A 26,457-nucleotide genomic window follows, 5' to 3' on the forward strand; every position below is an offset into this window, starting at 1 on the left:
TGAAGCAAGGGGAGAGGCTTATGCTGAGGTACCTACAGATATCAAAAGGGACTCACTGCTGATGTTGTGGGAGCAAAAAGTTTCAGACCACAAGTGCTTATCATGGTTAAAAACCGGTATTTGGATGTTGAGCAGTAAAGCTGCCTGATGCATGCAATAAGGCATGAAATGAGGCTGTGGACAGCATCTCCACTACCTGTAAAGAATAACAAATGATAGCTTCTGTTAATGACACTGCTGTTTGTATGTATTGCTGTAATCAAATTTTGTGCAGCTTTTAGTTGTGCTTTATTGGCTTCCTCTGGGATGGCCCATCTGCAGATTTGGCAACTGAATTCTAGTTGCCCAAAGTACTGTTTTTAGTGAGGTGTGAAAGACCTTTCAGGTCAAGTTTCTATTTTTAATGGTACCATTTCCATTTTTAAAGTAAGAACATCCATCAGTAAGAACTTTCTATATTTGATTTGGAATCATGGAATCAGCTAACAAGAAGTCTTTTTTTTTTTTTTTTTTACTTCAAAAAAAAACAAACCAAACAGCATGAACTTAACTGGTCAGGCACTGACCTGTAGGTCGTCTCTGATCTTGGAATAAATCTTGTCATTTAATGGCATATATTAGAGAGGCAAAACCAGGAGTAACTTTGTTTCCCTCCAAATAGTTGTTGTGTGCTCTTGTCCCTTTTCTGGGCAAAAAAATACTGTATCAGCAACTCTCTTGTATTGTCTTTTTGGGTAGACATAGTAACAAGACCTCTTGCAAATTTTTTTTGTGATGTTTCACAGTTGCAGTTGAAGTCTACATGTATGTTAGTAACAGCTATGGCTATCTCCTAACCTTCACTGCACGTCACTGCTGTGGAATATACACTGTATATTGCATGTAATATGGACAAGGTGACTCCTGTGTGCACTGCTGGCCCATAAAACTTCTAGATGCTGGCCTTTACATTCTCTCTCAGCCAGACAATGATAACACTGATCTTTTCAATTCACTTAAATGTACTACACTGTTTAAAAAAAAAAGACCACGGCGGTGCCAATTCAAAGTCCTCTTGCTATGCATTTACCTGTTTGGTTTTTTTTTCCAAATCCATGTTTGTATTTTCATTTTGTCTGTCTCTGAGCTATCTTTTCTCCTTCTTTGCTGTATGTTGTCTCAATTGAATGCCAAGGTCTTTGGGCTGGTGGTTTTCTATTTTTACAGATGTGATCCTGAAACTGAATGAGCCTGTGAGGCTTAGAGTAACAGAAATTATTAATGCTACTGAATGATACATAACGATTAGCATTAATGCTGCAAAGAATTTGAGAGAGAGTGGAAATGGGAAGGAGAAAAAATAGAGTTACAGTGAGAAGCCAAGGAATCTTACTGCAAATGTTGTCCTTCAGTAGGTAAATGAGGTTAGTGGGGCTGCTGCTGCCAGACAGTTCAGTTCAATTTTGTGTACTTAAGTAGCTGAAAGAGTTGAGAGTGTGGAAAAGGTTGCAAAAGTAATTAAATAACTGCATTGACGTACTTCAGTTACAAGTAGTACATGTAAGGGCAGGAATTTACCAACAGTGTGAAATGTAAAGAGCAAAGAAGGAAGAAATTACCCCATATCGCATTAGTTAAATGTAAGTAGAAATTAAACTGAGATTTAAACACAAACCTCTGAAGTTTCAAATATGGAAGAGCTGCCTCAGTGAGAACTGTGAGTATATTGCACTCATTGGGAGCTCATTTAAACTACTTATTGGAGCTGATAAATACATTAATTCTCACTTCACTACTTTGACAGTGGTAAGTAGGGTTTATCCAACCTAAAGGTCAGGAAACTGGGGCTTGTTAGTTCTGGGTGTTCTGCTTTGCACAAAAGGCCCAAGTCATTTAGGGATACATCATCTCTGTACCTTTAATAAAAAAAAAAAAAAAAAGGACAAAAAAAAGAAAACATTTTTTCTGAGGCTGGGATGGCTGTTTTAGGTTGGAGAAGGAGGGCCTACTCTCTGGTTGGATCTTGAAAACTGGAGTTGACAAAGTATACCATGGCAGATAATTCAGAGTCAGAGAAGAGTTGAACTTCGTGATTCTGTAGGCTTGTTCCACAGGACTGTGGAATAAAAAGAAACATTTGATAGGCAAATGCATTGTCTAGCAAGGTTATTCAGAGAAAAAGTCAAGTTGTATTGAAGGCTTAAATGCTATTATATAACATGTTTTCATGTGATTATAAAAAGTAAGCTTAAGAGAAGTTGCTTTGCATAGGAAAGTTAACCACCTTTGTTTTGTCCAGTGCTTTTTTAGGAAAATTAACTAAGTGTTACTTGGATGTTGGTGGGGAAGTAGCAATACAAAGATCTTTCTTCAGTAAAGCAAATTACCCAGCACAGTTCTGATTTCTTGCACAAATAACTTAATTGCAGCAGACTACATACTAGCAAAAGGGAATAGCATGGAGCTCCTCACAGCTCCTCTGTGATTCATCCAGGCCCACCCTCCTACTGAGGTGGAGTTAGAGCTGTGCTTTGTCATTTAGAAGAGTCAAGCCTATTGCAAACAACACAGAAGTGGAAGACCAAAATATAACGAAGGTGTGTGCTTTCTCCTCTACCTTTTCCTTTTTTTTTTCTATCTTTGCAGGCTTTTACTTTTCTAGAAATTAACCTTCAGTGACGTTCTGTCACCTTAACACCTCTGTTCAAGAACCTTTATATCTATTCTGAAGTCTTATCTTTCCTATCTGAAGATCTGACAAAAAAAAAAAAAGAAGAGGAATGCCTAATGTAACCATGTTGCCTGTGGTTATATTTCTTAGCCAAAACAGAGTACCATACAACATCTTCCTAATGTGCATTTTCCTGTCTTCTGTCCCAGCGTAGCCACGGAATCATAGTGCATTGCAACATCCTAATCCTATTTTAAAGTGCATGGAGAAGTGTTCTTCTTAGGCTGTAGTGTGGCAACCATGTTACTTTCTCTCATGTTGATCATCAAAATGCTGTTTTGAAGCATGTGCCATGACAGCAGGGCAGAAAAAAGGAAATAACATTTTAGGTATAAAAAACAGCTGATGTATTCTGTTTTCTTGAACAGAATGCTGTCATGAGGTATTTTTTGGATGGTGGTGCTTAATGCAACAGTAACTATTTTGCAATGTATTTGCAGATGTGTGTATTTAACTAGAACTTTTTTAAAATGCAAAATGAACTAGTATCTTTGGGGTGCTGTGCCTTGGATTACCAGTGTCCCTCTAACATATGCCAGACCTTTCTCTTGCATGATCTTTTCCTGTCATTAAAAGCAAAAGAGTAAAGAGGTGATGCTTTGAAAAGTGCATCAGGTGTATTTTGGTTTTATTTTGTGATTTTGATGGTTATCCATGGTACAAGCAGCACCACAACAGGTGATTCCAGCAGTCACATAGTCATGTCTCTTCCATGCAGTGAAACAGAACAAAAGGTGAGATAGGAAATCTTTCAACTGGTGCCATAGGCAGAACAAAATGGGTCTGTGATCTCTCTCTAGAGGATCCCAACTTCTCTGAGCTATGTTCACACTGAAGCACAGAGAAAATGGTGTGTCATGACACTGGTATGTGGAAGGCCATGCCTGTTTATTTTTAGACACCTAAACACTGGCAGGCACTTCTGGTTTAACCTTTATCTGTTGCTTGGCATTCTGAAGGCTGTAAATTTGCAGCAGTATTATTGCTGTATTTAAACTATTCTTTGAATGTGTGCTTATTGGGTTATGCATGTAAAAAGAAAGGCACTGATTTACTGTACTAGCATTACTGGTAGTTGTGGCAGTGTAGCCAAGCATTGCTACTTCCTTGAAGTGGGAGCTTTGAGTGTAAACCTCATTGTCTTACACAGAGTAGTGGTTGAATAGTATGTGGGAAGTAGTAATAGTACATAGAGGTTTCTTCTCATTCCTTTGCTTCTGCGCTACTAGGGCCTGTTATGTAAATGATCAGAGCTGTTACAGCTGACCTACTCTTGCATTTAAGAGAGAGGAAACGACACTGCTGTGGGCTAGTGTAACTGGGGCAGAGTCCTAGCCTTACTGAAGACAAAGTTAAAAACAGGGAGGTTGGAATTTCATTTGTACTGGAAAGGCAAAATCCTTAACTTCTACCCAAAGAGACTGCAGGCATGCTAATGAGCACTTTGCCTAAATTGTTCAGGTAGCTCAAGGAATTTTTTTTTAGTTAGAGACACACAGGTCTCACTGTTTCTGTAAATGTGCAAAGAAGAAGAAAATGGGGCCTGTGAAGATGAGTAAATTCAAGTATCATTGAATCATTAAGGTTGAAAAAGACTTCTTAGTGTCTAGTCCAACTGTCAGACTATCTCCACCATGCCCACTGACTGTGTCCCTCAGTGCCATGTGCACATGGTTCTAGATCCTGTTATAACAGTGTGCTTACATTGAAATTTCTTCTTTTTCAAGCTTCATTCTCTAACATGGTATCTCAGGATCCACCAATGCTTGTTCAGAGTTGCTAATGCACCGTATTACCTCTATCAGTATCTTCTTTTTTAACAACAGTAAACACATTTTTATGCTATTTCCCCAGTTCTGTAGATAGCTGAATAAGAATCACACGAGCATTTTCCTTTATACTGATTACACGATACCTACATATACTCAGAGCACTTTCTATTTGTTCTGTTACCACAACTGTACACTCAGGGGAACTGCACGTTATAAGAGGCTGCCAAAACCTGCTAAAATTTCTTTTTGATTGAGGGCAAACATTATCTTGCAGGACTGACCCATCAGTTTTGCAGGCAGACCATCACCACTTCCATTTAAGTACATTTTTACCATGCCAGTGACCATTATAAACAAACTTGGGAAAAAATGTTGAAGATTCAAGCAATACATGAGTAAATACACAGCAAAGATAAAATTCATGAGGTTTCAACTTCCATAAATGAGAAGTTGTTGGTTTTGAGAAATGAGCGCTTTCCCCTCCCCATTTCTTTTAGCTCCCAGCCTGTGCTACAGAAAATATTTTTAATCAGCCCCCCAGTTATGCTGTCACGTAACGAGAGCTCACTTCATTACAGTGAAGTTTGAGGATAATCTTTTGGGGTCTTGTGACTTGCGAGGTTGCTGAAGGATGCACTAGGATTGGAGACAAACAGGCAAGCACAGGAAGGGGTGCAAATTCTTTAAAGGCATCAGTCCCACCAAATGGAGAGTACAAATCCTCAGTTTTAGAAGCAGTGTTGGATTGCAGCTATAAGTGGTTTTATATTGACATTAGCTGAGAACTGATCACAACAATAGATTAAGAAGTCTTTCACCTGGCTGCAGGGAGCAGAAGGATCTCATATGTTGCTGTCTCATTCTCTCGTGTAGCTTAGTTCAACGACGTTGCAATTGCAGTAGAAAGCAAGCAGTTTGAAACTGTAACCCTTGGTTTGGTCTTCACTTCTCTGGTATCTCTTCTGTGGATTACTGAACTTTGATGCTACAATTTCCTGTTTTGTAAATGGTTGATAGTGACACCATTGTGAACTCCCATAGAGCGTTCTAGGTTTATTAGTTGACATGTGGTGTGTTAAAACTGTAGCTGAATGACTGTCAAAAAAAAAAAAAGATGATTTTCAGTGTGTTTGGGCAGAAAGGCCGCAGTCATAAGCATGCTATCAAGTATGTATTTTGATTTCTTTTTGTGTGTGACTCCGTATAGGCCTAGTGTAACAGAGTATGAGTTTTAAAATACTGTACTAATGCCTTTTGTTTGTACTGCAAGATGAAGGCTTCTTGTTATTTAATCTTCTATGACAATAATCTAAGCATAGATGCATCATTTTTCTCTTTGATCAGTATTACTCTTTTTTTTATCGTGGCCACTAAGCAACCTTAATTATGCTTTAACTTAATATTCTGTCCATGCGATGGGCCTAATTACTCATGGCTTGTACAGACCTCAGCTTCTCTACAAAACGAGTAAGAAGTACTGCCATTTCCATTTGATAGCATGTTTAGATATGTCCTACAAAACGTTAGCTATGTAAGCAAGGCTATGGAGCGTCAGGTCCAATACAACTGGACATCTCATTCATTGTATTCTTTGCAGATCAACCCGAACTATAACTTCCGTTGTTATTTTTGCCTAGGAACTGCGAGGATGTGCTATCAGCTGAGGACTGTGAAACCTTATACCGGTTTGTTTATACCACGCACCGTCCGCTTGCAGTAGCAGCTGGGGAATTCCTTTATAAAAGGTATCTCTGCCTGCCTGCCTGCTTCTTGCACATTCTCATTTGTTTCAGAATGAAGGTGGATTTATTTAAGAGGGATATTAAGCATTCATTTTTTCTGCTGGAAGCGTATACCATAAGGATAGTAGGTGTGCTTTCTTCTGCTGAATCAGAAGAGAAATGCTGTCTGGGGGTAATCACTTGTTTCCCTGCACAGCGCTCCCCAGTAGGTATGAGAAAAGTTGCAAGACTAACACAGAGAATATGAAACAACTGACTGATCCTCAGGTACCATCCTATGTTGAGAGTACGCCTCCTTTCTTCTTTCTTTTCTTGTTGCGTTCCTTCTTACAAGCTAATTCATCACCTGGCATCTGCTGCATTTCCATAGCATTGGTGATTAATCACAAAAATGGCCTCCTCTTTTCCCTTTGGAAGTTGCCTTGTACATTGTAAAGGCTTTGAACAATGAGAGATGCAGCAGATTAAAAAGACCTCCCAATTTTCTGTCAGGTTAATGAAGTGCAGGGTTTATCTTCCCCAGGAGTAACTCTTATAGATGGGCTTCTTATGACAATGGTTGCATGAAGTGAATAGAGTTGGCACGCTAAAAAGAGAAGAAATAAAGTTTCTGGCCTCTGTGGCTGAGAGAGATGATGTTATGTTACAAAGAGAAATGAAAATAGAACTATTTAGGCAAGACACTAGTGGGGAAAAAATTAGAAATAATGATTTGTGTTTTTTGTGTATGCAGAATCTCCTCCTATCTGCCTGTTCCTATCTAGCTGAACTGCTGACGTGCCAGAGTTTGTGTTGCCATGTCCAACAGAAAGACAAAAGAAGATAGATTTCTCTTTTGATTAATCTTCCATCTCAACTGTTAGCCTTTTCTGCTTGACCCAATATTCTATCATAAATCAGTTGTTTTTCCTCCTGGAATATGGCTGTCTTTTGCCACTAAGTTGATTGCCTTGATAACTTGACTTTTTATTCTCAGCTTCCCACTGCAGCATGGGCACTCTGACCCTCTAAACCTCTTCCTTGTTCTTTGCCCTATTGCTCTCTCTGGCTCTAGTACTAGTATAGAAATGTCTTTTCTGGTGTGGTAGATATGTTAGTGACAAGTTCCTTTTCCTGGTTATGCTGATAAAAATTTCAGTATAAAGGATTTTCTTTTTCTTCTTGGTGTATACATGAAATCTCAGTGTCTGCATTTTTAACATCGATTAGTTACAGAGCTGGCATAAATTATACCTGTGAAAGCACTTTATGAAAGCATAAGCTTACACTGACACTGAGAAGTGTGATCCTGCTTTTAAGTCCAAGCCATTTGGACCTGTGAATCTATGGGGATGGCTTTCCTGTATGTCTTTAGGGATTAGCACTTCATACGAGTAGTGCATTCACACTCATTTAAGGTAAAGAGGAAAATGGAAATCGTGTATTGTGAGCAGTTTTTCCACTGTGTTTGTGAAACTGAGTATGTTGTAAATTGCCTCCTGCAAATACGAGATACTGTACTTTCTTTCAGATGTACAGTAATGGTTGGGTAGCAGTATTCTTACTGTGTTAACGTTTAAATTCGGCCTAGAGCTAACCCCTTCTGCAGTATGAGAACATGTCTACCTCAGTATATGTTCAACACTGGAATCTGCATCTGTTGTCCAGAAAGTTGGCAGGGTACCTGTTAAACTGTCAGAAATTACCTCTGCATCCGCAGGGACAGCAAATCTCTCATAGTGGAAAGCAATTTAATCTCTCTTCCTTTCATCTCATATGAAGGTCTAATACGATTTAGAGTAAGTATGTATTTAGAAAAAATACAGTCGTGGGATTCTTGAAAGAATTTGTGTTGTGTTGGCAAATGAGCGTAAAGGGAATGTGGCAGAACTTAACTGACTTCCTTTTCTGTTGGCAGGCTGCTCAGTCGTGAAGAAAGTGAAGAAGTTTTGTCCAAAGGAGAAAAGAAGATTGGAGCAAAGACTGACCAGTTGAAAAGATTAATATGTTTTTTCCTGGAGAGTGAGGTGAGGACAACAGTCTTTGCAGTGCAAACCTTTTCAATTCAGTGATGTGTTTTAAATCAGGTACTGGCTTCCTTTTGGAGGGTATTTCTAGGTGTGAGCTCTGCAGTACTGGTATTTAGGATGTTCTGTTTAGGATGAGTTGTTAATGAAGACAGAATGGAGCGTTTCTGTTCTGTTGTTTTAAGACTGATTTACAGCTCTGCTAATAAAGAGAATCAAAGCTGAAGCAGCTTCTGAAAGCATCTTAAAGGACCAGTACCACCACATGAGTGGGTTTTGGTACACACGTGCATCTTCGTGCAGGTGGATAGGGGTTGCTGTACCGTGGTTCTGTGCTAAGAATGGACTAGTTTTTCTGAGATACTGTCAGATTAAGTGCTGTACTTTGCTATTTGGCTTTTGCAGTGATGCAGACCTACGTCTGGCCAAAGTGTCTCAGGCACAGCCATTTCTCATATATGTGTAAAGAATTTCAGACGTTATCTGAAATATTAACCTATTTGTTGTCCCAAGGTTGGATTTTTTGTTTTGAACAGCAATGTAAAAGCAAATTGGAAACTAGTTTTTAGAGAGATTATTTAAATTATAAAGGAAACATACCATAATAAGAGAAAAAGAGTTTTTTTTCCTGCTTTTTCTGCTTTTTTTTTTTCCCTCCACTTGCTTGCGTTGTTATAGACTAGAGATCACAGAATCACAGAATTGTAGGGGTTGGGAGGGACCTCTAGACATGTTGTTCAAATGCTGATTAGCCTCAAACCAAATATATTGGAATACCGTGTGCAAATGTACGTTTGAATGACAACTTTGTAATTGGGGAAAAAATGGAGAGGAACGTGTGAACCAGTATTTCTTCTAATGATGCTTCTCTAAGCCTGTATTTTTAATCCCTAGCTGCACAAACATGTTGCGTACCTCGTAGACAGCTTGTGGGACTGGGCAGGCAAATTCCTGAAGGACTGGGAATGCATGACCACTCTTCTGTTAAAAAATGGTGAAGGAGATGGAAAAGGTTGGTGAGCAGAGTGGTCATCTTTGTCTGAATAAACCTCTCGATGTTGTTTTTGAGCTTTGCCTCAGCCAGTTTAGTACCATTCCGTATCACAGTGCTCTTTGATCCCAGATTGTGGCTCCCAAGAGCCACAATGCAGATGCATCTCAGTGCACTGCCAATGCAATACTTGTATCAACATAGTTGTTCTATTTAGTATTCTCTGTGTAATGATAGTTTAGAAACTTTGCAAGAATACTTGTATAAATAAGCTTAAGTATCGTGCTCTTCTGTTGTTTGTTTGCCCAAAAGATGAGAATCTGAAAATTTGATGGACAGTGATTTTGGGCTGCTATTCATGACTGGAGAGAAGGAGAACAACATGTTGAATGTGTTGCTATCTAACATGTTAAAGAGTTAGTTTTTTGTATTAAAAATGTTTTAAAGTGGACTTAAATAATAGTTGCTTTAGTAGAATGGGAGGGAGTTGTGTATTTCAGGTTTGCAGACCCAATAACTTAAAGCATTTTGGAGCTCAAAGAAACAGGTTTATCTTAAGCGAGACACTAGTCAGCAGGGAAGCCTTAGTGAAGCTGCATGTGTTGTTGAGATCCCAGATGCCTTAAGTAGTTTTCTTAGGAGACAAATAATTGCAGCTGTGTTCAGTAAATGTAGAAAATAATTTTCTTCAAATTAAATCGAACGCACTCGAAGTGTTTATTTAGCAACACTGCATCTTTCTGTAGTCCTTCTGGAGTTGCCCAGATAAATGGGTAGGCTTTTCATTAGCTGTTGGTGCATGTTTGTTTCTCTTGTGTGAAGCTGAAAGGAGATTGATTTATTTCCAGCACTGAATGATGCTCAGGAAAGTGCTCTCATCGAAATTATCGTTGCAACGGTTAGAGAAGCTGCTGAAGGTCATCCTCCAGTGGGCAGAGGTGCAGCCAAAAAAGTCAGTGCGTCCTATTTATTGTCCTTTGATCACATTCTTTTTCCCTTCTGTGCTTTGCCAGATAACATATTCCTATATCTTTAGGATAAAATGGTTTATTTTTTATGAAATGGCATACATCTGTTGACCTGTAGATCTTAGTAGTGGTGGGTGTTGAAGGGGATGAGCATTAGAGAAAAAGCCAGTTGAAGTAAATTACTGACAAACGGTGAACATTTTATCCATGCAGTATAGTTGTCCAGTGATTTGCATCTAATTTAAGGTTAACAAGAAAATCAAAAAGCATCTGGTTGTCTCCATGGAAAAGTATCTTTAGATAGGCTTCATTTGGTTTAGATAAAGGCATCTAAGTTAACCTTGGATTACATGTAAAGTTCCACTCAGATCTAAGAGATTTTATAATTGAAACAAAATGCTTTGTCTGCAGATTCTGTCAGTAAAAGAGAAGAAAATACAATCAGAAGATTGTACCAAAATTACTGAACATTTTATTGTGGTGCTTCCTCAGCTCTTGGCAAAGGTAACTAACAGCTGCTCTGTGAATGCATGTTAAATATTTCATTAAAATTCCTGCAGTGCGCTCATATCCTGTTGTTTTTGTTTTTGTTTTTTTCTCTGCAGTATTCAACAGATGCACAGAAAGTGGCAAATCTTCTGCAGATCCCACAGTATTACGATCTGGATGTTTACAGTACTGGACATCTAGAGAAGGTGAATAGGAATTGGGATGGTCTCTGCATGTGCAATGTGCTAATTTTATATGACAGTGTACAGAGTTTTGTGTGACTTGGAACAAACACAAGCCTGTTGAAATAGAAATAAATGGTCTCATACCTTGAGGGAAGTGGTCTTATTCAGGCTTTACTTTTCAGGTTTGGGCTGACAAAGAAAAGCATTGTGTTTGTCAGTTGTCAACATCATTAGATATGCTGTGACTGGACCCTGTGGGGGATAGGTTTTGGTTTCATGTGGTAGGCCTGCTGTGGGGTTTTTCATTGCTGGATAGAAGGAGGGTGGGTTATGCTGTGTGTCTCAGCTGGCATCTTCCAGGAGTTTACTACAGAATAGGTTTCATGCTCCTTGAAGGCTGACTCCCAGCTGCTAGGGGCTGATGGTAACTGAAGGTTAAGAATAGAGATATTATAACTGCTCGTGGGAAAAAGGGATGGTCAGAAATGGATAGATGAAATCCTTGAAATAGTTTTAGGTACTCTTAAGCAAGGATGTTTGCAGGGAGGTAATATTAAGTTACTTTCAGCACAAAATGTTAGCTGCAAGAGTGTGTAGTAGCATAGTACAAGTGAAGCTTCCTTTTCTCACTAAGTATGAAGATCCATGTTGCTGATATGATCTGAAACATCCTCCATCCTCTGCTTCCAGAGGAGACAACTTTTGCTGTTTGAAGACACTCCTTTCCTTTGGAAAAGCATTTTTATTCCCTACCATTGTATTTATTATTATAGTGAAGTTAAAACAGCTACTTCATTTTTTTAAATAAGAAGATCTAGAGACAATTATAACAAAGTAGAGCTATAAACCCAGAAAAAAGTTGTATCTGCTGGTCCTACCCCTTTGCTCCTTAGATTTGAGTTTATTTCATATTGGTTGTGTGACCTATATAGAGAGATAGATGGACCAGGTGAAATATATTTGAAGCGTAAGAGGATTTACGTGCATATAACCTGTAATACCCTTTTTGTCACTTACAGCATTTGGATGCTTTGCTGAGTGAGATAAAAGATATTGTGTCCAAACATTCTGATTTGTCTGTCCTCGAGGCTTCCTCCAGGACTTACTATATCCTCTGCAGTGAAAAAATCGCCATCTACAGCAAGGTGGATGGTGCCCGAACTCAGCTGATAGATGAGTTGATGGGACAGCTTAACCAGCTACTAGATGGCTTCTGGCAGAAGGTGAGTGTGACTCATTGTGCAGATAAGCAGACTGTTTCCATATGAAAACGAAAGAGGAAAAAATAAAGGGGATTATTCTTTGCCTGCTGTTCTCTTGTTTGAGAGGAGGAGAGCTTTCAAAGGTGGATTTGCTCCTCTGAAAAGACTGATAATTTGTTTTACTTGGTGAGTGTACAAGAAGGAATAGAATGGTAATAATAAATGAGGTGGTCCACAGCAGCAACAGGGCATTTTATGTCTTCTGAATATTATGGGCCCAGGTTCCACAACTGCAGAATTACTATGCCAGAGATACATTGTGCAAGATAGTTAAGAAGTGCTAGGGATCTATAGGTGGTGAGGCTGTTCTCCAGGTGGGATGTTTCTGTACTTCTTCGTATTTGATGTATGCAATATGCCCTTTGGAGTGTGACTTTGGCTGTAGGAAAAAAAAAATCAGTAACGTAGATTGCATAGCTTTGGGGATCTTGGAAATGATGACTCTCCCCTTGAAGGAGGACTGCAGAGTCTCCCTCAAAGATTTTCATTAGTGCTAAAAAGCAGAAACAGCTGGTGGTGATATGAATAACTTGCTGGCTGAACTGGACAACAGAAGCCCACAGCTGATCTGATCAACTGTGTGGTCATGAACAGGTGTTGTGCCATGGAATGAGAGTTAACACTGGCAGGTTTTTATTGGACACTGGAATATTCTAAAATGCGTCAAGCCAAAAAATTCCTTAACCTCAGATTGGATTTATTCTGTTGCTCTTAAATAGATATCTATGTCAATGTGGGATAATGTGTACTTATGAGAAATAAGATAAGAATCCCCTGGTTTAGCACTTCAACTCCTTCATAGTGTAATCCATACCTAAATAAAGAGATTTGTCTCTTGCAACCCCTCCCTTCTAATTCTTGGTTGCATATACCATCTTCCATAATCACGTAGCATCCTTGTGGAAACTGCAGCAATTGCATCTATGGGAAAGTATTTAATGTATTTTTAGCTATGTTTGAATGTGATCTGGCAGCTGGAAGCAAGAGGAGTCAGCACCATGTGAACAGTTAGCTTTCCAGAGATACCTTGCAACCATGTGAGGTTTAACACTTCAGTGTTAGCCTAATTGCTAGTTTTACTGTTAGCAGTGCTGTAGTTTAGGGAAGCTGCTGTGGATTTAGTGTTGATAGGGAGACTCACAACATTTCTATGCAGACAGCTAGTTGCTTTCATTTTACTGTAGAGGAAGGCATAAACAATATGGCTGAAGGTGTAAGGACTGGGGAGAGCTGGAGGAGACTAATTCAAACTTTGGGTTGGTTGCAAAGAGAGCACGGCAGTTACTTTGCCCCATGCTGGCTAATTCCTTTCTCTTTCCCAAACCTACAAAATTTAGGAAGAAGGTTTTTGTATGGATGCAGGAGAAATTTCCCGGATGCACTCTGCTTTGAGAAGATTAGCAGCTTTTCATAAGTGAGATTTTATTTACATAATGTTGTTTTATTTTCCCATGTACTTAAGCATTGCTTTAACAGATGCCAAATGAGAATTGTTGGGTTTAGTAATATTTTTACAAGAGCAGGAAAATGATCCCTATAAGAGATGTCACAGGATTTAATTTCTCCTGAGCAGAACTGTAGTCTTGGCTTATGGATTTTGTTACTGAGATTGGAGCATCAGCCCTAGCTTGGGTTAAGAAGTGTATGTTTTAGAGTTAGGATGTCAGGGTGGATGCAGAGGTCCTTTCAGCTGGGTCATCATGATGCCTCTCTCCTAGTGGGATGCTGTTGTACTGCCTTACAGTCAGCACTGGTGGTCAGTCTGAAGGAGGTGCAGTGAGTGCTGTTGCCTTTCCCAGCAGATATAGTCTGCTCTGTTTTGATTGATTTGTTTTTCTTTTATTAGAATGTGCTTTTCTCAGAAGCCTTTCTCAAAATCCCTTGTTTCTCCAGTGATTGTTCACCAAGTAAATTATCATGCGAGGTAGTATAGAGTTGGAGAAATGGCCTTCTGCTTCATGTATATTGCTTATCCTGCATGCTAGTGCTGCTCTGTTTATTCAGTGCAAAGCCTATGCTGACTTGCAAACACTTGAGAATATTAGAAACACTCTTAAAGTTTGAATGAAATAGTTTTTTGTTAGATCTTGTTGAGAGCTTAGTTAATGGGTTGTTCAGAAAGAGGTATAGAAGCAAGCTTTTTCTTTCCTCACCCCTCAGACACTGCAGTGCTGTGGCAGGAATGCAAAGTTCTGGACTAAAGGTTGCAGCAGTTGGCCATGAAAAGCTTAATTTCCTTCCCCCCGATGCTTAGTAATTAGTTATTTAAAGTTACTGCTGTACATGAAGGCAAAAATAGGATTCATTTAACCTATTTGTCCAGATTTCATTTCTTGATCAGCATGTCATTATTGTTTCTTTTTTCCCACTTGCAGCGCCCATGATCTCACCAAGTGGAATTTGTATGACAAGACTTCAAAGTTACTGCAGTTTGAAATGGAACATGGGAGTTTGTCTGTTCTGGTGAGTTGTTGATACTCAACATTGAAGGACTTTGATTTGTTGAAAGCAGGAAAATTAGAAAATGTTAAATAATGCCATGTATGAGTGTTACATGAGACAGAAAGGTACTGTTTCCACCTCTCAATCTGGGAAACTGGGGCTGAAATATTATATGAAATAGTTGGGACTGTGAGGATCCCCTTATGGTTTGCACGTTCTTTGGAATACCTTGTAGCTGTTGCATTGCAAATTGATGCTCGATGAGAAGAGTTTGTAATTACTTGTTGTCTCAACTGCAGCCTTTTGTTTGTCTGGTTGCCTCAATTCAAACAGTGACTGTGCAAAGTTGGAGGTATGTTATGGAATTACAAGGTGAAGTACTCCTATCACCAGGCCCCATTTTCAGAAGAGAATTTAGAGTTATTTGGCAAAGAGTGGACGAGGCTCTGCAACCAGTGTGTAAAGGTAGATGGCTTTAGATGGAGCATCAGAGCACAAACCTTTGTCCTGTGCTCTGAATTGCCCTCTGAAGGAATCTGCCTTCCACCAAAGACTGCAGAGAAATCCTAAAAAGCTAAGCTAAAGTTAGCCTCTGTTACATGGTTCTACTACTCCTTGTAGCACGTGGTTATGTTCCACTGAACACATAAGGGTGTCAGAAGCAGCATTTTAGTAACGAAGGTTCTCAGCAGATAACATTGACCTGTGTGTAAACTTACTGAGTTTACGTTGAGGATCTAGAGATATTTACAGTGCATGAGTAGTTGTGCAAACAGTGGTCAGAATGCCACGCTTTTGCTATTAAGCCTTTCTTGTAAATAAAGGATGTATGTTTTTATTTGCAGGTGATCCTACCAGCTCTCCAGTGCACGTACTTTTCTCTCCTGTGGCAACTAGCTGCGGCTGCAGAGAATTCTGCCAAGGTTGGCCCTTCCACATCATTTTGTGCTTCTAGAGATAGAAGATGTTTTTCTGTTCTCAGTTAGTTGGAAGGAGACAAACTTCGCATTTTCTTGAGGAAACCAAGCTGAGTTGGAGCATTCTCTTTCTCTGCCACCGTCCTCTCTCTACCCTTCCTTTCCTTTCTCTCTCCACCTCTTTTCCTCTTCTCCTTTTCCCATTGTTTTTCATGTGTTTATGTCTTTTCGGTGTGCAAGAGAGTAAGTGAACAGTTCACCTCTATTTTTACTGCAGAACATGTGCAGAGAATTCCTGGTGCTTAATGGAGATAAGGAATTTGTTCCACTGCCAAACAGTTTGTTGTTCTCTTCTTTTAAGTGACAGAATATTTGGTGAAACACCAGGAAGCTCTGTTGCTTTGCTTTATTTTTGTTTTCTTGTTTTACTTATATATTATGTGACGTATCACTTTCTTCAAAATTTCTACCTATTTTTTTCATCAGTGAACTACTCACCTTCCTACTTGGCTTTGTATAGTGTCAAACACTGCTAGATAGCCCAGAAGACTATCTAGTTTAAGACACACAGAGAGGAAGACTTTTTTGCTTAGATTGACATATGTCAATCTGTGCAGTTTCTCCTGACTACACTGAGTGTTGCAGTTTTGGTTATTCTGTCCCCTTCCTCTTGGTGCTCATGTGTGTACAGAATGGGGCAGTGACAGGAGCATTTGTTTTGTGTGAGAAATGCTAGCTGGGAGGTTACCCAATTGGAGACTGATTCACTGTCTATTCCTGTCTCATTCCATTCCTGAGTTGGATGTCTGCATCTCACTGCTCTAATATGTTCTGCCTTCCAGCCCAGACACTATTAGCTAGCCTGATAATGGGGCAGGACAATTTTTAAGTTGGCCCTTCATTATGGGAGCATATTTTGATTGGAAACACAATGTTACGGCCCACTCTGCAGGACCTAATCTGGTTATTGGCTGAGAGAGAGATCCCAAGAGCGAAAAAGGATGTTTCCTGGATGGCAGCTCTCGGGCTGTTTCTTCCCTGCTCCTCCTCGATTGCTCAGAGCTCAGTAGAGTGCAGCAGCTGGGACCTGGTGAAGCACCAGGAAGTCTTCTGTAGCTGTGGGCAAATCAAGTACACTGTCTTAAGTAAGAGAAGTGTCTGTGAGTGCCAGAGTTGGCAGTGTAGTTAAACCGGGTTCTCTCTGAAATCAGTAGAAGGAGAGAGAACAACTCCAGAAGGCAACGCGTATGCTGGGTGTTGAAAATTAGGTTGGATGGATTAGAATTTGAGTGACTCCATTCCCATCTCTAAAGTGACACTGCTTTATAAGGGTAAGCTGAAGTACATTCTGCATGCCTTGTAGTTGCTTGGAGGGATAAATGCTATCAGGGCAACTAAATCTACAAATGGAGAACCAAAGTTTGTGGCTTCCTGAACACCTCAAGCCACAGCAGGTGTGGCTGATGCACACGTACCACTATTTGTCACCTTTCTGCACCAGAGTGGGAGCAAAAAGTCCACATTCTTACGGACTGACCTTTACATGCAAGTTATCATCCCTGAAAACAAAATATAGTTGTAAAATTCATAGCTGCTGCTTCTGAGAGATGTCATCTTCTTTCATAATGTCATCAGCTGTGCTTTATTAAATGAATAGTGTCAGTGGGAAAAAAAGTGCAACTATTGTTTGTGCTGAAATTCTCTATTGAAACACAGCCTCTGAAATCTTTGTCCTGTTGCTTTTCCTACATATGTTTTTAGAAGACACTTTTGGCGTTAAGAAGAGAGCTGAGGCGTTTCAGTGAGCTTTGCATGTGCTTCCTCCACCACAAGGAAAAAGATGTAAGAGAAAAGGTCTGTGTTCTTACATCACTTAACTGGCATTTGTGCTCTGTTCTTTTTTTCAACGCCTTTCTTTTCATACCAGTAAAAAAGACCAGGAAAGAAAAAACTCTTTAAAATGAACTACCCTCAACTCTTTATTTTAAGTGAAAATTAAAATTATTTTAATTAAAATGCCACTGAAGTTAGGGCTTTAGTCAAGTGTAGCTATGTCTGCAAGAATCTGCAGAATCAAGGCCTGATTCTGGGTGACTGTTTGCCATTTGATAATCACTTTTTTTTCTGACTAGATTCATCACTGTACTAGTTGCTATCGTTGCTTTTTAATGCCTTGCTGTGAATGTCACTTAAAAAACAAAACATCTGGAGAAATTACCCAATGATTCACATGTTGAAAGAGGGATATTGTGCTGCAATGAGTGCTTCTTCCTTTCCAGGGGATTTTGAAGTTCTTTAGGTGGTGTTTATACATGGTGCTTGTATATACTGTATCCTGAGGCATGGGTTGGGAAGGGCTCAGCTGTGCCATTTTATCACAGGCTAGGGAAAACAGAAGTCTTTAGCTTACGAGGAAGAAGTAGGATAGAAACCAGATTTGGACCTGTTGTGTTTGTTGGAATTGGCATTAAAAGTGACCTGGTCTCTGAATCTTTCATTGGTTTTGTTTGCTTGATCCAGGCCTTCATGATACTCTGTGACTGGCTGCTGATTTTGAGCCATCAAGATTCAAGTAATAATGAAGAAGCAGTAGGACTCCTAGATTGCCTTCCCAGCGCTTCGCTTCAGGAAAAACTGCTTTTCTTTATCCAGGAACATGTTTTTGTGGAGGAAGAAGAGGGAAGCAAAGGTAACATACCTGGAATGGGGGCCATTTTTTTTCTGGCCCCTTTATAACATGGTTCAATGAATAAAAACTAACTGGTTTGTATCCAACATGGGTCAACCACAGGAACTTAGCACCCGTTTACTCCTAGCTAGAAAAGGCTGATGTAATGCACGTATGGCTGGGAATGAGTGTTTGACTTTGGTGGCAGAGGTGGTGTTAACCATCTCTGTGGGAAGCCTTGCAGTTTCCTACAGCACAATTTTGTTGTTGCATGGACTGTTCCAAGCCATCAGAGAAAAGAAGCAGTGGATTTTGATGTGGGCAGCGTGGAGTGAATTGATATTTAGAAGAGAATCCTGAATGGTAAGGGTAGAGATAAAATAGAAGAAATGCTCAGGGAGTTTGTAGTATCCTAGTCATGGGACTTTTTGAAGTTGGTTGTGCTTCAAGTTGCCAGTGTTATGTACTGAAAACTGTTACAGCTTATCCTGTTTTGGGTTAGATGGCCTTCTGAGTTCTGTTTCAGACCTGTGTTGTGTGATGCTTTTGATTTCTCATTCCTACCCTCAAAGCATCCCTGGCATCCCATTGCAGATTTCTTCTTGCACAAGTGATTTTGCTGTGCTGTGGGTTTGCAGAGCTGGCTGCTGGTCCATTTTAGTTTTTACTCTAATTTGCAGGTACTTCTGATCAGTCACTTGATTCATATTTGTTTCTAGACCTACAGCCATGCTAGGAGCAGGAATGGTATGCATCGGAATCATAGATTGAAGACTGCAGCCTTTTGTCTTTTGGTGTTTGGTAGACTATATTCCCAGCAGTAAGGAGTGTGTTGCAGCTCTCCTGCTGCAGAAGCTCATCCAAAGCACTTCCACAGTTGTGCTGGAACACTCTTGAAGAGTATTTGCTTTCCACAAGTTGTCCAGCAAGTGATTAATCCTTGTTGCAGAGGCTTAATACATTCAGAGCAATGTGAGATTACTTAAGTGCTGGTTTTGTAGCATCTGTGTTATTGTGAGGAAAGCAAAACAAAAATGTGGTTGCAGTGCATCTGGTCTCTTCCACTTTCTGTATTTGTGCCTTTTATTTTGCAGTATGCTTGGTTCTGTTTTCTAGCTGTGAGCAGTGTTGTACAAGGAGATTTTGACTAGTGGAAGTTAGAATTCTATGAAGATCAGAGCAGAAGATGGTGCAGATAACTCGCTTTCACTGTCATCAACTGCAAACTTTGAAGTGGAAATGAAAACCTGTGTTTTCTGACACACACAGAAATGAGCACTAGCATCTGTTGCTTAGCATGTTGGCTGAACAGCTGAGTTGGTGCTATTCAGATGAAAGTTGGTCATTAAAATGGAGCTACCTTGAATAAAGTAGTAGAACAAAGCTTCAGTGCTTTTGTTTCCCTAGGCCTGACAGAAGAGGAGCAGAGAAAAAACGAAAGCTGCAAACTCGACAACTTGCACAAAAAGCGGAGTCTTCTTGCGGCATATTGCAAGCTAATAGTGTATAATGTGGTGGAGATGACTGCAGCTGCTGAGATCTATAAGCACTATGTGAAGGTAATGTTTTATATAAGGTTGCTTTTTCTACCGGCGCATTTCAGAGCTTGAAAGCGACTCCGCTGTTTGTGAAAGACACAGACTTAATAGTGCTGTGGCTCAGCTGGTAGAGCTTCAGCCACTTGGAGCTGTATTTGAGGAGGGCTAAGAACAACCCAGAGTGGGCAGCTGCCTTGAGTCAGCTAACAGGATGTTGGACGTACCTGAAAATGGAATACCTGAATATGGATATTGATCTTCACTGAGCAAGCATTGGTTAGGTGTATAAGAAACTCTCTTTCCCTCTCCTGAGGAGCTTTTGTTCTTTTGTAACAACTGCAGTTCTTTACAGTTCTCCCAAAGGAGCATACCATTGTTTTAGGTGTGAAATAATAGCAGAAGTACAGTTTCAATTATTTGTTGTTTTTTTTTTTTTTAGCTTGGGTGTTCTGATATTAACAAATTTCTTGTGTGACGCGAACACGTTTGTGTATTTTATGTATTCCCAGCACCGTGAAAAGGAAATAATATGATAAAATATGATAAAATGATAATTCTCATTTGTTTTATTGCTTTCAATAGACCTACAATGATTTTGGAGACATAATTAAAGAAACCCTAAGCAGGACAAGACATAGTAACAAAATTCAGAGTGCCAAAACACTGATTCTCTGTCTGCAGCAGGTAAGTTTATGATAAAGAAAGAGGATAGTTTTTGTGGGTTTTTTTGACAGCTGTGTTCATACCAGCATCTTTTGCCTACCTTGCCATAATTACTCAAATTTATCAGAAACCCTACTGGACGAAGTTGTTTCCTTGACTTTGTTTTCTTTTCACAGGTGGTTTTGCATGTCTTAAATAAACTCCTTTCAGATCATTGCACCTGTGGAAACATAATTTGGTGCACGTATTTTTTTGTTTTAATCTTCAAAGGCATAGTGTGTTGAGATTTGTTATCTTTGAGATTACAGAATATTTCTTGGGATGTGGTAGACATCTCTTAACCCTAACAAAGGTTAAGGATATTATTCTGTGTTTTACTGACTACCTTAATTCCTACTGAATTTGAAGAACTACAAACGTGGCCAGCTCTAAGCTCCAGTACTTTCATTGTATTCTTCATGGAAGAAGGTGGGGCACAGCTCTTCTGAAGGGTTTTGCAGCTGCTGACTGATGAGACCAGTCAGCTATTTTAGCAGCTGCTTTTGCTGGCTCTGCCCATGACCAGAGCTGCTTGGGGTCCTGCTGTAAGCCACAGAACAGGCTCCTCCCAGGGGCTGCTGATACTTGAGCTTTGCTTATTTCACACACATAGCCAGGGGCTTAGATCTATGACCCAGCCCCTGAAATCTGATCCCAGATAAAGCTAAGCAGCACTTGGCTACATATATTCTGCTGACACAGTCAGGACTTTGTGTTTATCTATCACATAGGCAACAGACTGTTTCTGGCCTTTGCTTGACCTTGAAAGTTAACAGGTTGAATGGAACAAGCTAGCTCCATGTAGTATTGGGGGAAAAAAAGATCCAAAACATAGAAATTGGACTTGAAGGTTGCTTTTGACCCAGTTTCACTCTTGGAAATTCATCTGTGCTGGCACCAAACTTGTGTGCTACGTCTGCATTCTGATAGTGTGGAAACTCAGGCAAATAGTCCTCTTGGGCTCGATTGAGGAGACCCAACAGCAAGAGATGGTATCAGTGCATCCATCACCTTCAGGAATTGGTTCTCTTCATATGCATATATTTTTCCACCTTTCATTTTTAAAATTTATTCCTATCTGTCAAACAGAGCAGCAAGTTTTGAACGAGTTCTTGGTGCTTGCTGCGGTTGTGTACTATCAGAGGACGTGGCTCTTCTGTAAGGTTTCTGTCTGTGTGAGCTACCCGTTGCTTGGTCTGTGTCTCTGTGATCTCCTGAAGGTTTGTTTGGCTGTAGGATTGCATGTCGTTGCTGATCTGGGACTTCTTTTGCAGCTGTTTCAGACGCATGTGGAAAACCAAGACAGCAGTACTGGTGTGGACTTGTCTTCTACTTCCTTCACAAATATGAAAGAACTCGCACGGCGATTTTCACTAACGTTTGGCTGGGACCAGCTGAAATCTAGAGAATCTGTTGCCATGATACACAAGTACGTGCCACGTAGCATGGATTGGTCTGCAATCATTGGTTTACTTACTTTTTGTACTTCTCAATTCTCACTCTCTTTTTGTTTCCTTTTAATAGGGAAGGGATTGAATTTGCCTTTCAAGGAGCTACTGGAGCAGATGGAAAATGCTTGCCTCCTAACTTAAGCTTTCTGTTAATCATCAGTGAATTTTCCAATAAGCTGCTAAAGCCTGACAAAAGACTAGTGTAAGTTCAGATTTCGTACTCTGTCATGCACAGGTTGTATTTTATCTATCTGTGTACACGGGTTGTTGACTTTCAGTGCTAGAGTTGCTCAAGGGCTTTTCAGAGAACTTTTGAAATCAGTTTGCCCTTGCAACTCTTGATTTTAGAGACACTTTAGAGAATTTTGTAGTAGCTTTTGTAGTATTTACTTTAAGGTGCAGGATCAATTCGTGGCCTCTTTTAGGCTTGGTTGTGGCCACATGTGGCAGTTCTTCTAAGGGAAAGACAGTGGTAACTGTGGCAGAGATTTGCAGCTTGCTAGAGGAGTGGCAGGAAAGGCTTTTCTGAGAAGTGAAACAATATTGAGGAAGAGGTAATGCCTCGATCACTGTTTTGAGACTGTCAAATTCCACAGGCTCAGGACTGAATCATGAGTTGCATGGAATGCATCTGGGATAGAGGTACCCATGATTCTCTTAGTAATGGAGGTTTTAAACTCGAGAGACTACTGATTATAAGGAAGTAGGCCTTGATCCAGATGAGCCTCTGCATTGTACATTCGTTTATATATTTAAATATATTAATATAAGAATAATACTATTATTTTGGTATCGTGGGGCATCATGTATCTGAACAGAGAGACGTTGCTGCTCTTGGCTGTCTTAACAGCAGTCACTTTTGGGAAAGAGGTAACTTCCTTGTTTTTGACCCTTGTTGTTGCTTCTCTACTCAGTGCTGCTTATTTTGGATCTCTGCCCTCAATCCTCTATTTACAAAGCACTCTAAGAACTCTTTCCAAATATGTGCTAGGTATTTCCATTTTCCTCAGAGCACATATGAGGACAGGGGGGAGCATGATGAAGCCTTAAGACACATCAACTTTTCTGAGCGTCTTAGTACATTACTGCACTGTTCATCTTGCTGAGGTCCACATCACTTGTTTGTTCCTGTGTCTCTGTCTGAAATCGGAGGTTCACTTCCATTGGAATCTTCAATGGTTTTTTATATGGTCAGGAGGAATAAGGTGTTAAATGTTCTGTTAATTTACATGACAAAATGTTACTAGTGATCACCAGTTACCCATTGTGGTTTCACTTACCTCCGAGGAGCACTTTTTCAGTTAAACAAGGGGAGAATAATACATCATTGATGTGGGCTGCATCCTTAGGATTGTTTCTTTACCTGTGGCTCTGTTCAACTTCTTGACTGGTGGGGAAGTATTCTGGAAGTACACCCCTGAATGTTTTCTGTACATTCAGGTAGGTTTAGATATTGAAAACTCCTGTGGGAAATACAAAACCGAGCAGGGAACGTTCCTTCAGTTGAGTTCTTACTGCCTCAGACCCACCCACTGCTGCAGGGAACAAATGGGAAACAATAAAATCACAAAGGGGGAAATTGGAGTTTTATCCGCAACTGCTTTCAGGCTATTTTTTTCTAGTGTAACAGTTTCTATTCTGGGAGGCTTAAAACGCCTTGCGGGGGCTGCAGATTATGTTTCCACTTTAGAAATATTCAGGTTGAGCTGCATCATAAATTACTGGGTGGAATGTTTTGGGTCAACATTAACTTTTAGAAATAAACGTCTGGTTACTCTCATTTTTATTATTAATCGTAGGTTCGATGTCCAGGTTTGTATATTAATGTATGCGAGCGTTCCTTTAAAAGATGAGATGCAGAATATGGGCCTTTGTTAGAAAGGAGAATATTTCAGCACCATCAAAGCAGATGGATTTGAACCTCCTCTGCCTGTAATTGCCCAGGCTGTAGCCATGAAGTATCAGACTTGTCACTCGGTCTGCGTTATGGAATAACAAGCAGCACGGAGGGCCCGATTCTGGAATCAGCAGGAGTCTGTCCATTGACATGGACAGAAGTTGGATTAGACCTGAAAACAGTAGTTACAATACACGCTTGTTTGAAATGGACAAATTCCATTACCAGGCTTTCTTGATTCCTGGGGCCCCTACGACTCTAATTGTTTCAGAGTCGGCGCTTACCCTAATCTCCTCCAAGCACCAATTTTGTTTATTTTTGCAAAGCAAATGAAATGTCTGATATTTTCCAGGCCACGTTCTTAATCAGAGGAAGAATAATGTACTGTACGGGCTGGTGTTAAAACTGTCACTGTTGGTATTTGCTAACGTGGGGTCTGTTTTAGCCGCGCTGGGCTTGATTTTCAAGTGACGAGCTGTAGCTGAAATGCAATGAATGACCAGTTTCACTCTGAGTCAGACTTTGGTTTTCTTCTCCTATTGTTACGAGACAGAAATGTCCTCAGAAGGGACAGTTTTTTCAAGAAGGATGTTTGAAGGAGACCTCTGTGCTGCACAAGAGGTGGCAGCTCGGTGATTAATTCACCCGGGAGGAGGGCCAGAGTCACGTCTGTGGATTGACTCGGGCACAAGGGGCATATGAAGCAACACTTTCTGCAGCCTGTTGTGTTGTCACGATGACAGAGCTGCCAACTGCTGTTTTCAGACACTTCAAATTGTATTGTGAACCGAAGAGAATTGGACGGACTTGGATATGATGTTACAGACAAGTGGTTTTATTGGTTGTTCGTTAAAAAAAAATATTGACAGATGAGTCACTCCTGGCAAAAGAACTCCACTTCTTGACCTGCTGTACTGTTGGGTCGCATCCGTCACCTGAGATGTGCTGTGTGCTCCAGCCCTTGGGGCAGGAAAGGGCAACCAGGAGCAGTGGTGTGCCCTCTCATGGCCCTGCTCTGTTCACGCTGCTCCTGGCAGCAGCAGTTGGCAGTGACTTCCTGCATGGGAAGTTCTTGGAGACTGATGCAGTTCTGTGATTCCTGGGAACCGAGTGCTGTTTCTAATGCTGGGAAGGCATTCTCATTTTAAATATTTACATATTTCAGAGATGTCTGTGATTGTCCATCAGAAATACAGAAAGAGATGCTCTTTCTTTTTCTCCCTTGACAGTTTTGTCTGTGTCTTTGGACAGTGAAAGGAAAATACCTTCCTAGCAATACCCTGCATAGATATCGAGTGGGAAAAATGTTGAGTGCTCTTACATTTGTTTCTGTTTTTTTTTTTCTAGGTATGATTACTTACAGAGGTATGTAGCAGAACCACTGCCTTACAGCCGAGACAAATGGCAGCCGTTGATTTTGTACAGAAACTCCTTATTGGCAAATGAAGATGAGGAGAGCTCTGTCCTTGGCAGCTCAGGAGAGTGGCCTCCCATGGGCGCATCGAGGGCGTTGTCTTTTAAAAGGAAATTATCTAATGGTATGAAATCTGGCTGCTCTGAATTTGCTGGGACGAAAGAAACACAGCTAAAATGCATTTCATGCTTTGCATCAGCAGTGCCACGGTTTGTTGGATGTTTGTGGGCTTTCCAGTTGGAACTGTGGCTTTTGCCTTCAGCTGTTGTTGCTGAAGGTCTCTTTGTCACTGAGTGGGAGAAGGGTTGGTTGGCCTGGAGACATTGCATGATAATGGTGAATGTACTGAGTTCTGGGCCACTGGGACTTGGTTCATTGCTTTCAACTGCTAAGGGCATTGCTGCTTTAGGCCCTGTAGGTGATTGCAAGAGGAGGGGTGTTTCTACAATCTGATTCCCCACGTGATCTGGGCCTGATCATCCTCTGCTGAACTTCTGGGGAGCTTCGCTTTCTAAGTTACATTTCTGTTTCTGTCCAAGAGAATTGTACTTAGGTGGGCTGCTCTCATCGACTTCCAGTCTGTAAAGAAGATAGTAACTGCATGCTTATGTTAGGGATTAATTAAATGTAGTAAGGCCATAATGAAAACGATTGCCAGTAGAAGTGCTAAGTGCTTTGGGCACGCGTAGTTCTGTGGGGAGGAAAGGGAATTTTCCAGAATGACCTTTAGTTTCTCTCATCCTTTCTCAGAGTTTTTCAGTGGTCTGCCTTTGAGAAGCTTGTTCCTTTGTGTCCCAAAGGCCGTCCTTTCTTGAGGGGCACTGCTGGAAATGTGACCTCTGGGGGTGAACTCATCAGCTCGCTGTCTCTTCCAGGGTCTTCACCTGAGACCAGCCACGCTGAGGCAGCAAGCCGAGAAGCAGTTGTGGAGTGTGCTTCCCAGCTTACCTCTGCAGCAGGGAGAAGCAGAAAGAGGCTGAAATCTCAGGAGAAGCACTTGAAGGAACATTTGCCATTGCATTGTCCAGGAGGGCTGCAGAGGGGACGCGGGTGAGAGCTGTATGCCTTAGAAGCTCCTTTGTTTGTCCTGGCATCAATAGCTGGAGCTATTATCAATAGCTGGAGTCTAACCGCCTCTCCTTATGTTTTTTGTAATCTCTCAGTGGGCAAAGGATGCAGACCACGTGCTCTTTGACTTGCATGTTTTGTTTCCTCAGACCAAAATCTGCATTTGCTCCAGTTGTCCCCTGGTGTCACAGAGCTGCCTTAATCAAGTTTGTGCAATGTAAAAATCTTTCTTTCA

At 40.6% G+C, this 26,457-nt stretch overlaps 1 protein-coding gene across 1 annotated transcript in view; it reads left to right on the forward strand.

Moving 5' to 3' along the window:
- The window catches only part of LOC136051678 (cohesin subunit SA-2-like), a 54,052-nt gene that overhangs the window by 25,476 nt on the left and 2,119 nt on the right, over positions 1–26,457 (forward strand). The window contains exons 13-30 of the mRNA XM_065741230.1: positions 6,120–6,227; positions 8,122–8,230; positions 9,125–9,242; positions 10,070–10,173; positions 10,601–10,693; positions 10,795–10,884; positions 11,883–12,086; positions 13,463–13,539; positions 14,501–14,588; positions 15,413–15,490; positions 17,246–17,338; positions 18,005–18,173; positions 19,560–19,711; positions 20,273–20,374; positions 21,667–21,821; positions 21,917–22,045; positions 25,088–25,278; positions 26,030–26,204. Of these exons, the coding sequence (XP_065597302.1) occupies positions 6,120–6,227; positions 8,122–8,230; positions 9,125–9,242; positions 10,070–10,173; positions 10,601–10,693; positions 10,795–10,884; positions 11,883–12,086; positions 13,463–13,539; positions 14,501–14,588; positions 15,413–15,490; positions 17,246–17,338; positions 18,005–18,173; positions 19,560–19,711; positions 20,273–20,374; positions 21,667–21,821; positions 21,917–22,045; positions 25,088–25,278; positions 26,030–26,204 (2,235 nt within the window). The remainder of the gene's footprint in view (positions 1–6,119; positions 6,228–8,121; positions 8,231–9,124; positions 9,243–10,069; positions 10,174–10,600; positions 10,694–10,794; positions 10,885–11,882; positions 12,087–13,462; positions 13,540–14,500; positions 14,589–15,412; positions 15,491–17,245; positions 17,339–18,004; positions 18,174–19,559; positions 19,712–20,272; positions 20,375–21,666; positions 21,822–21,916; positions 22,046–25,087; positions 25,279–26,029; positions 26,205–26,457) is intronic.

The sequence above is a fragment of the Cyrtonyx montezumae genome, unplaced genomic scaffold, assembly GCF_038088225.1.
Source record: "Cyrtonyx montezumae isolate F1298 unplaced genomic scaffold, pur_monq_1.0 scaffold_3, whole genome shotgun sequence".
In the NCBI taxonomy this organism is placed as follows: Eukaryota; Metazoa; Chordata; class Aves; order Galliformes; family Odontophoridae; genus Cyrtonyx; species Cyrtonyx montezumae.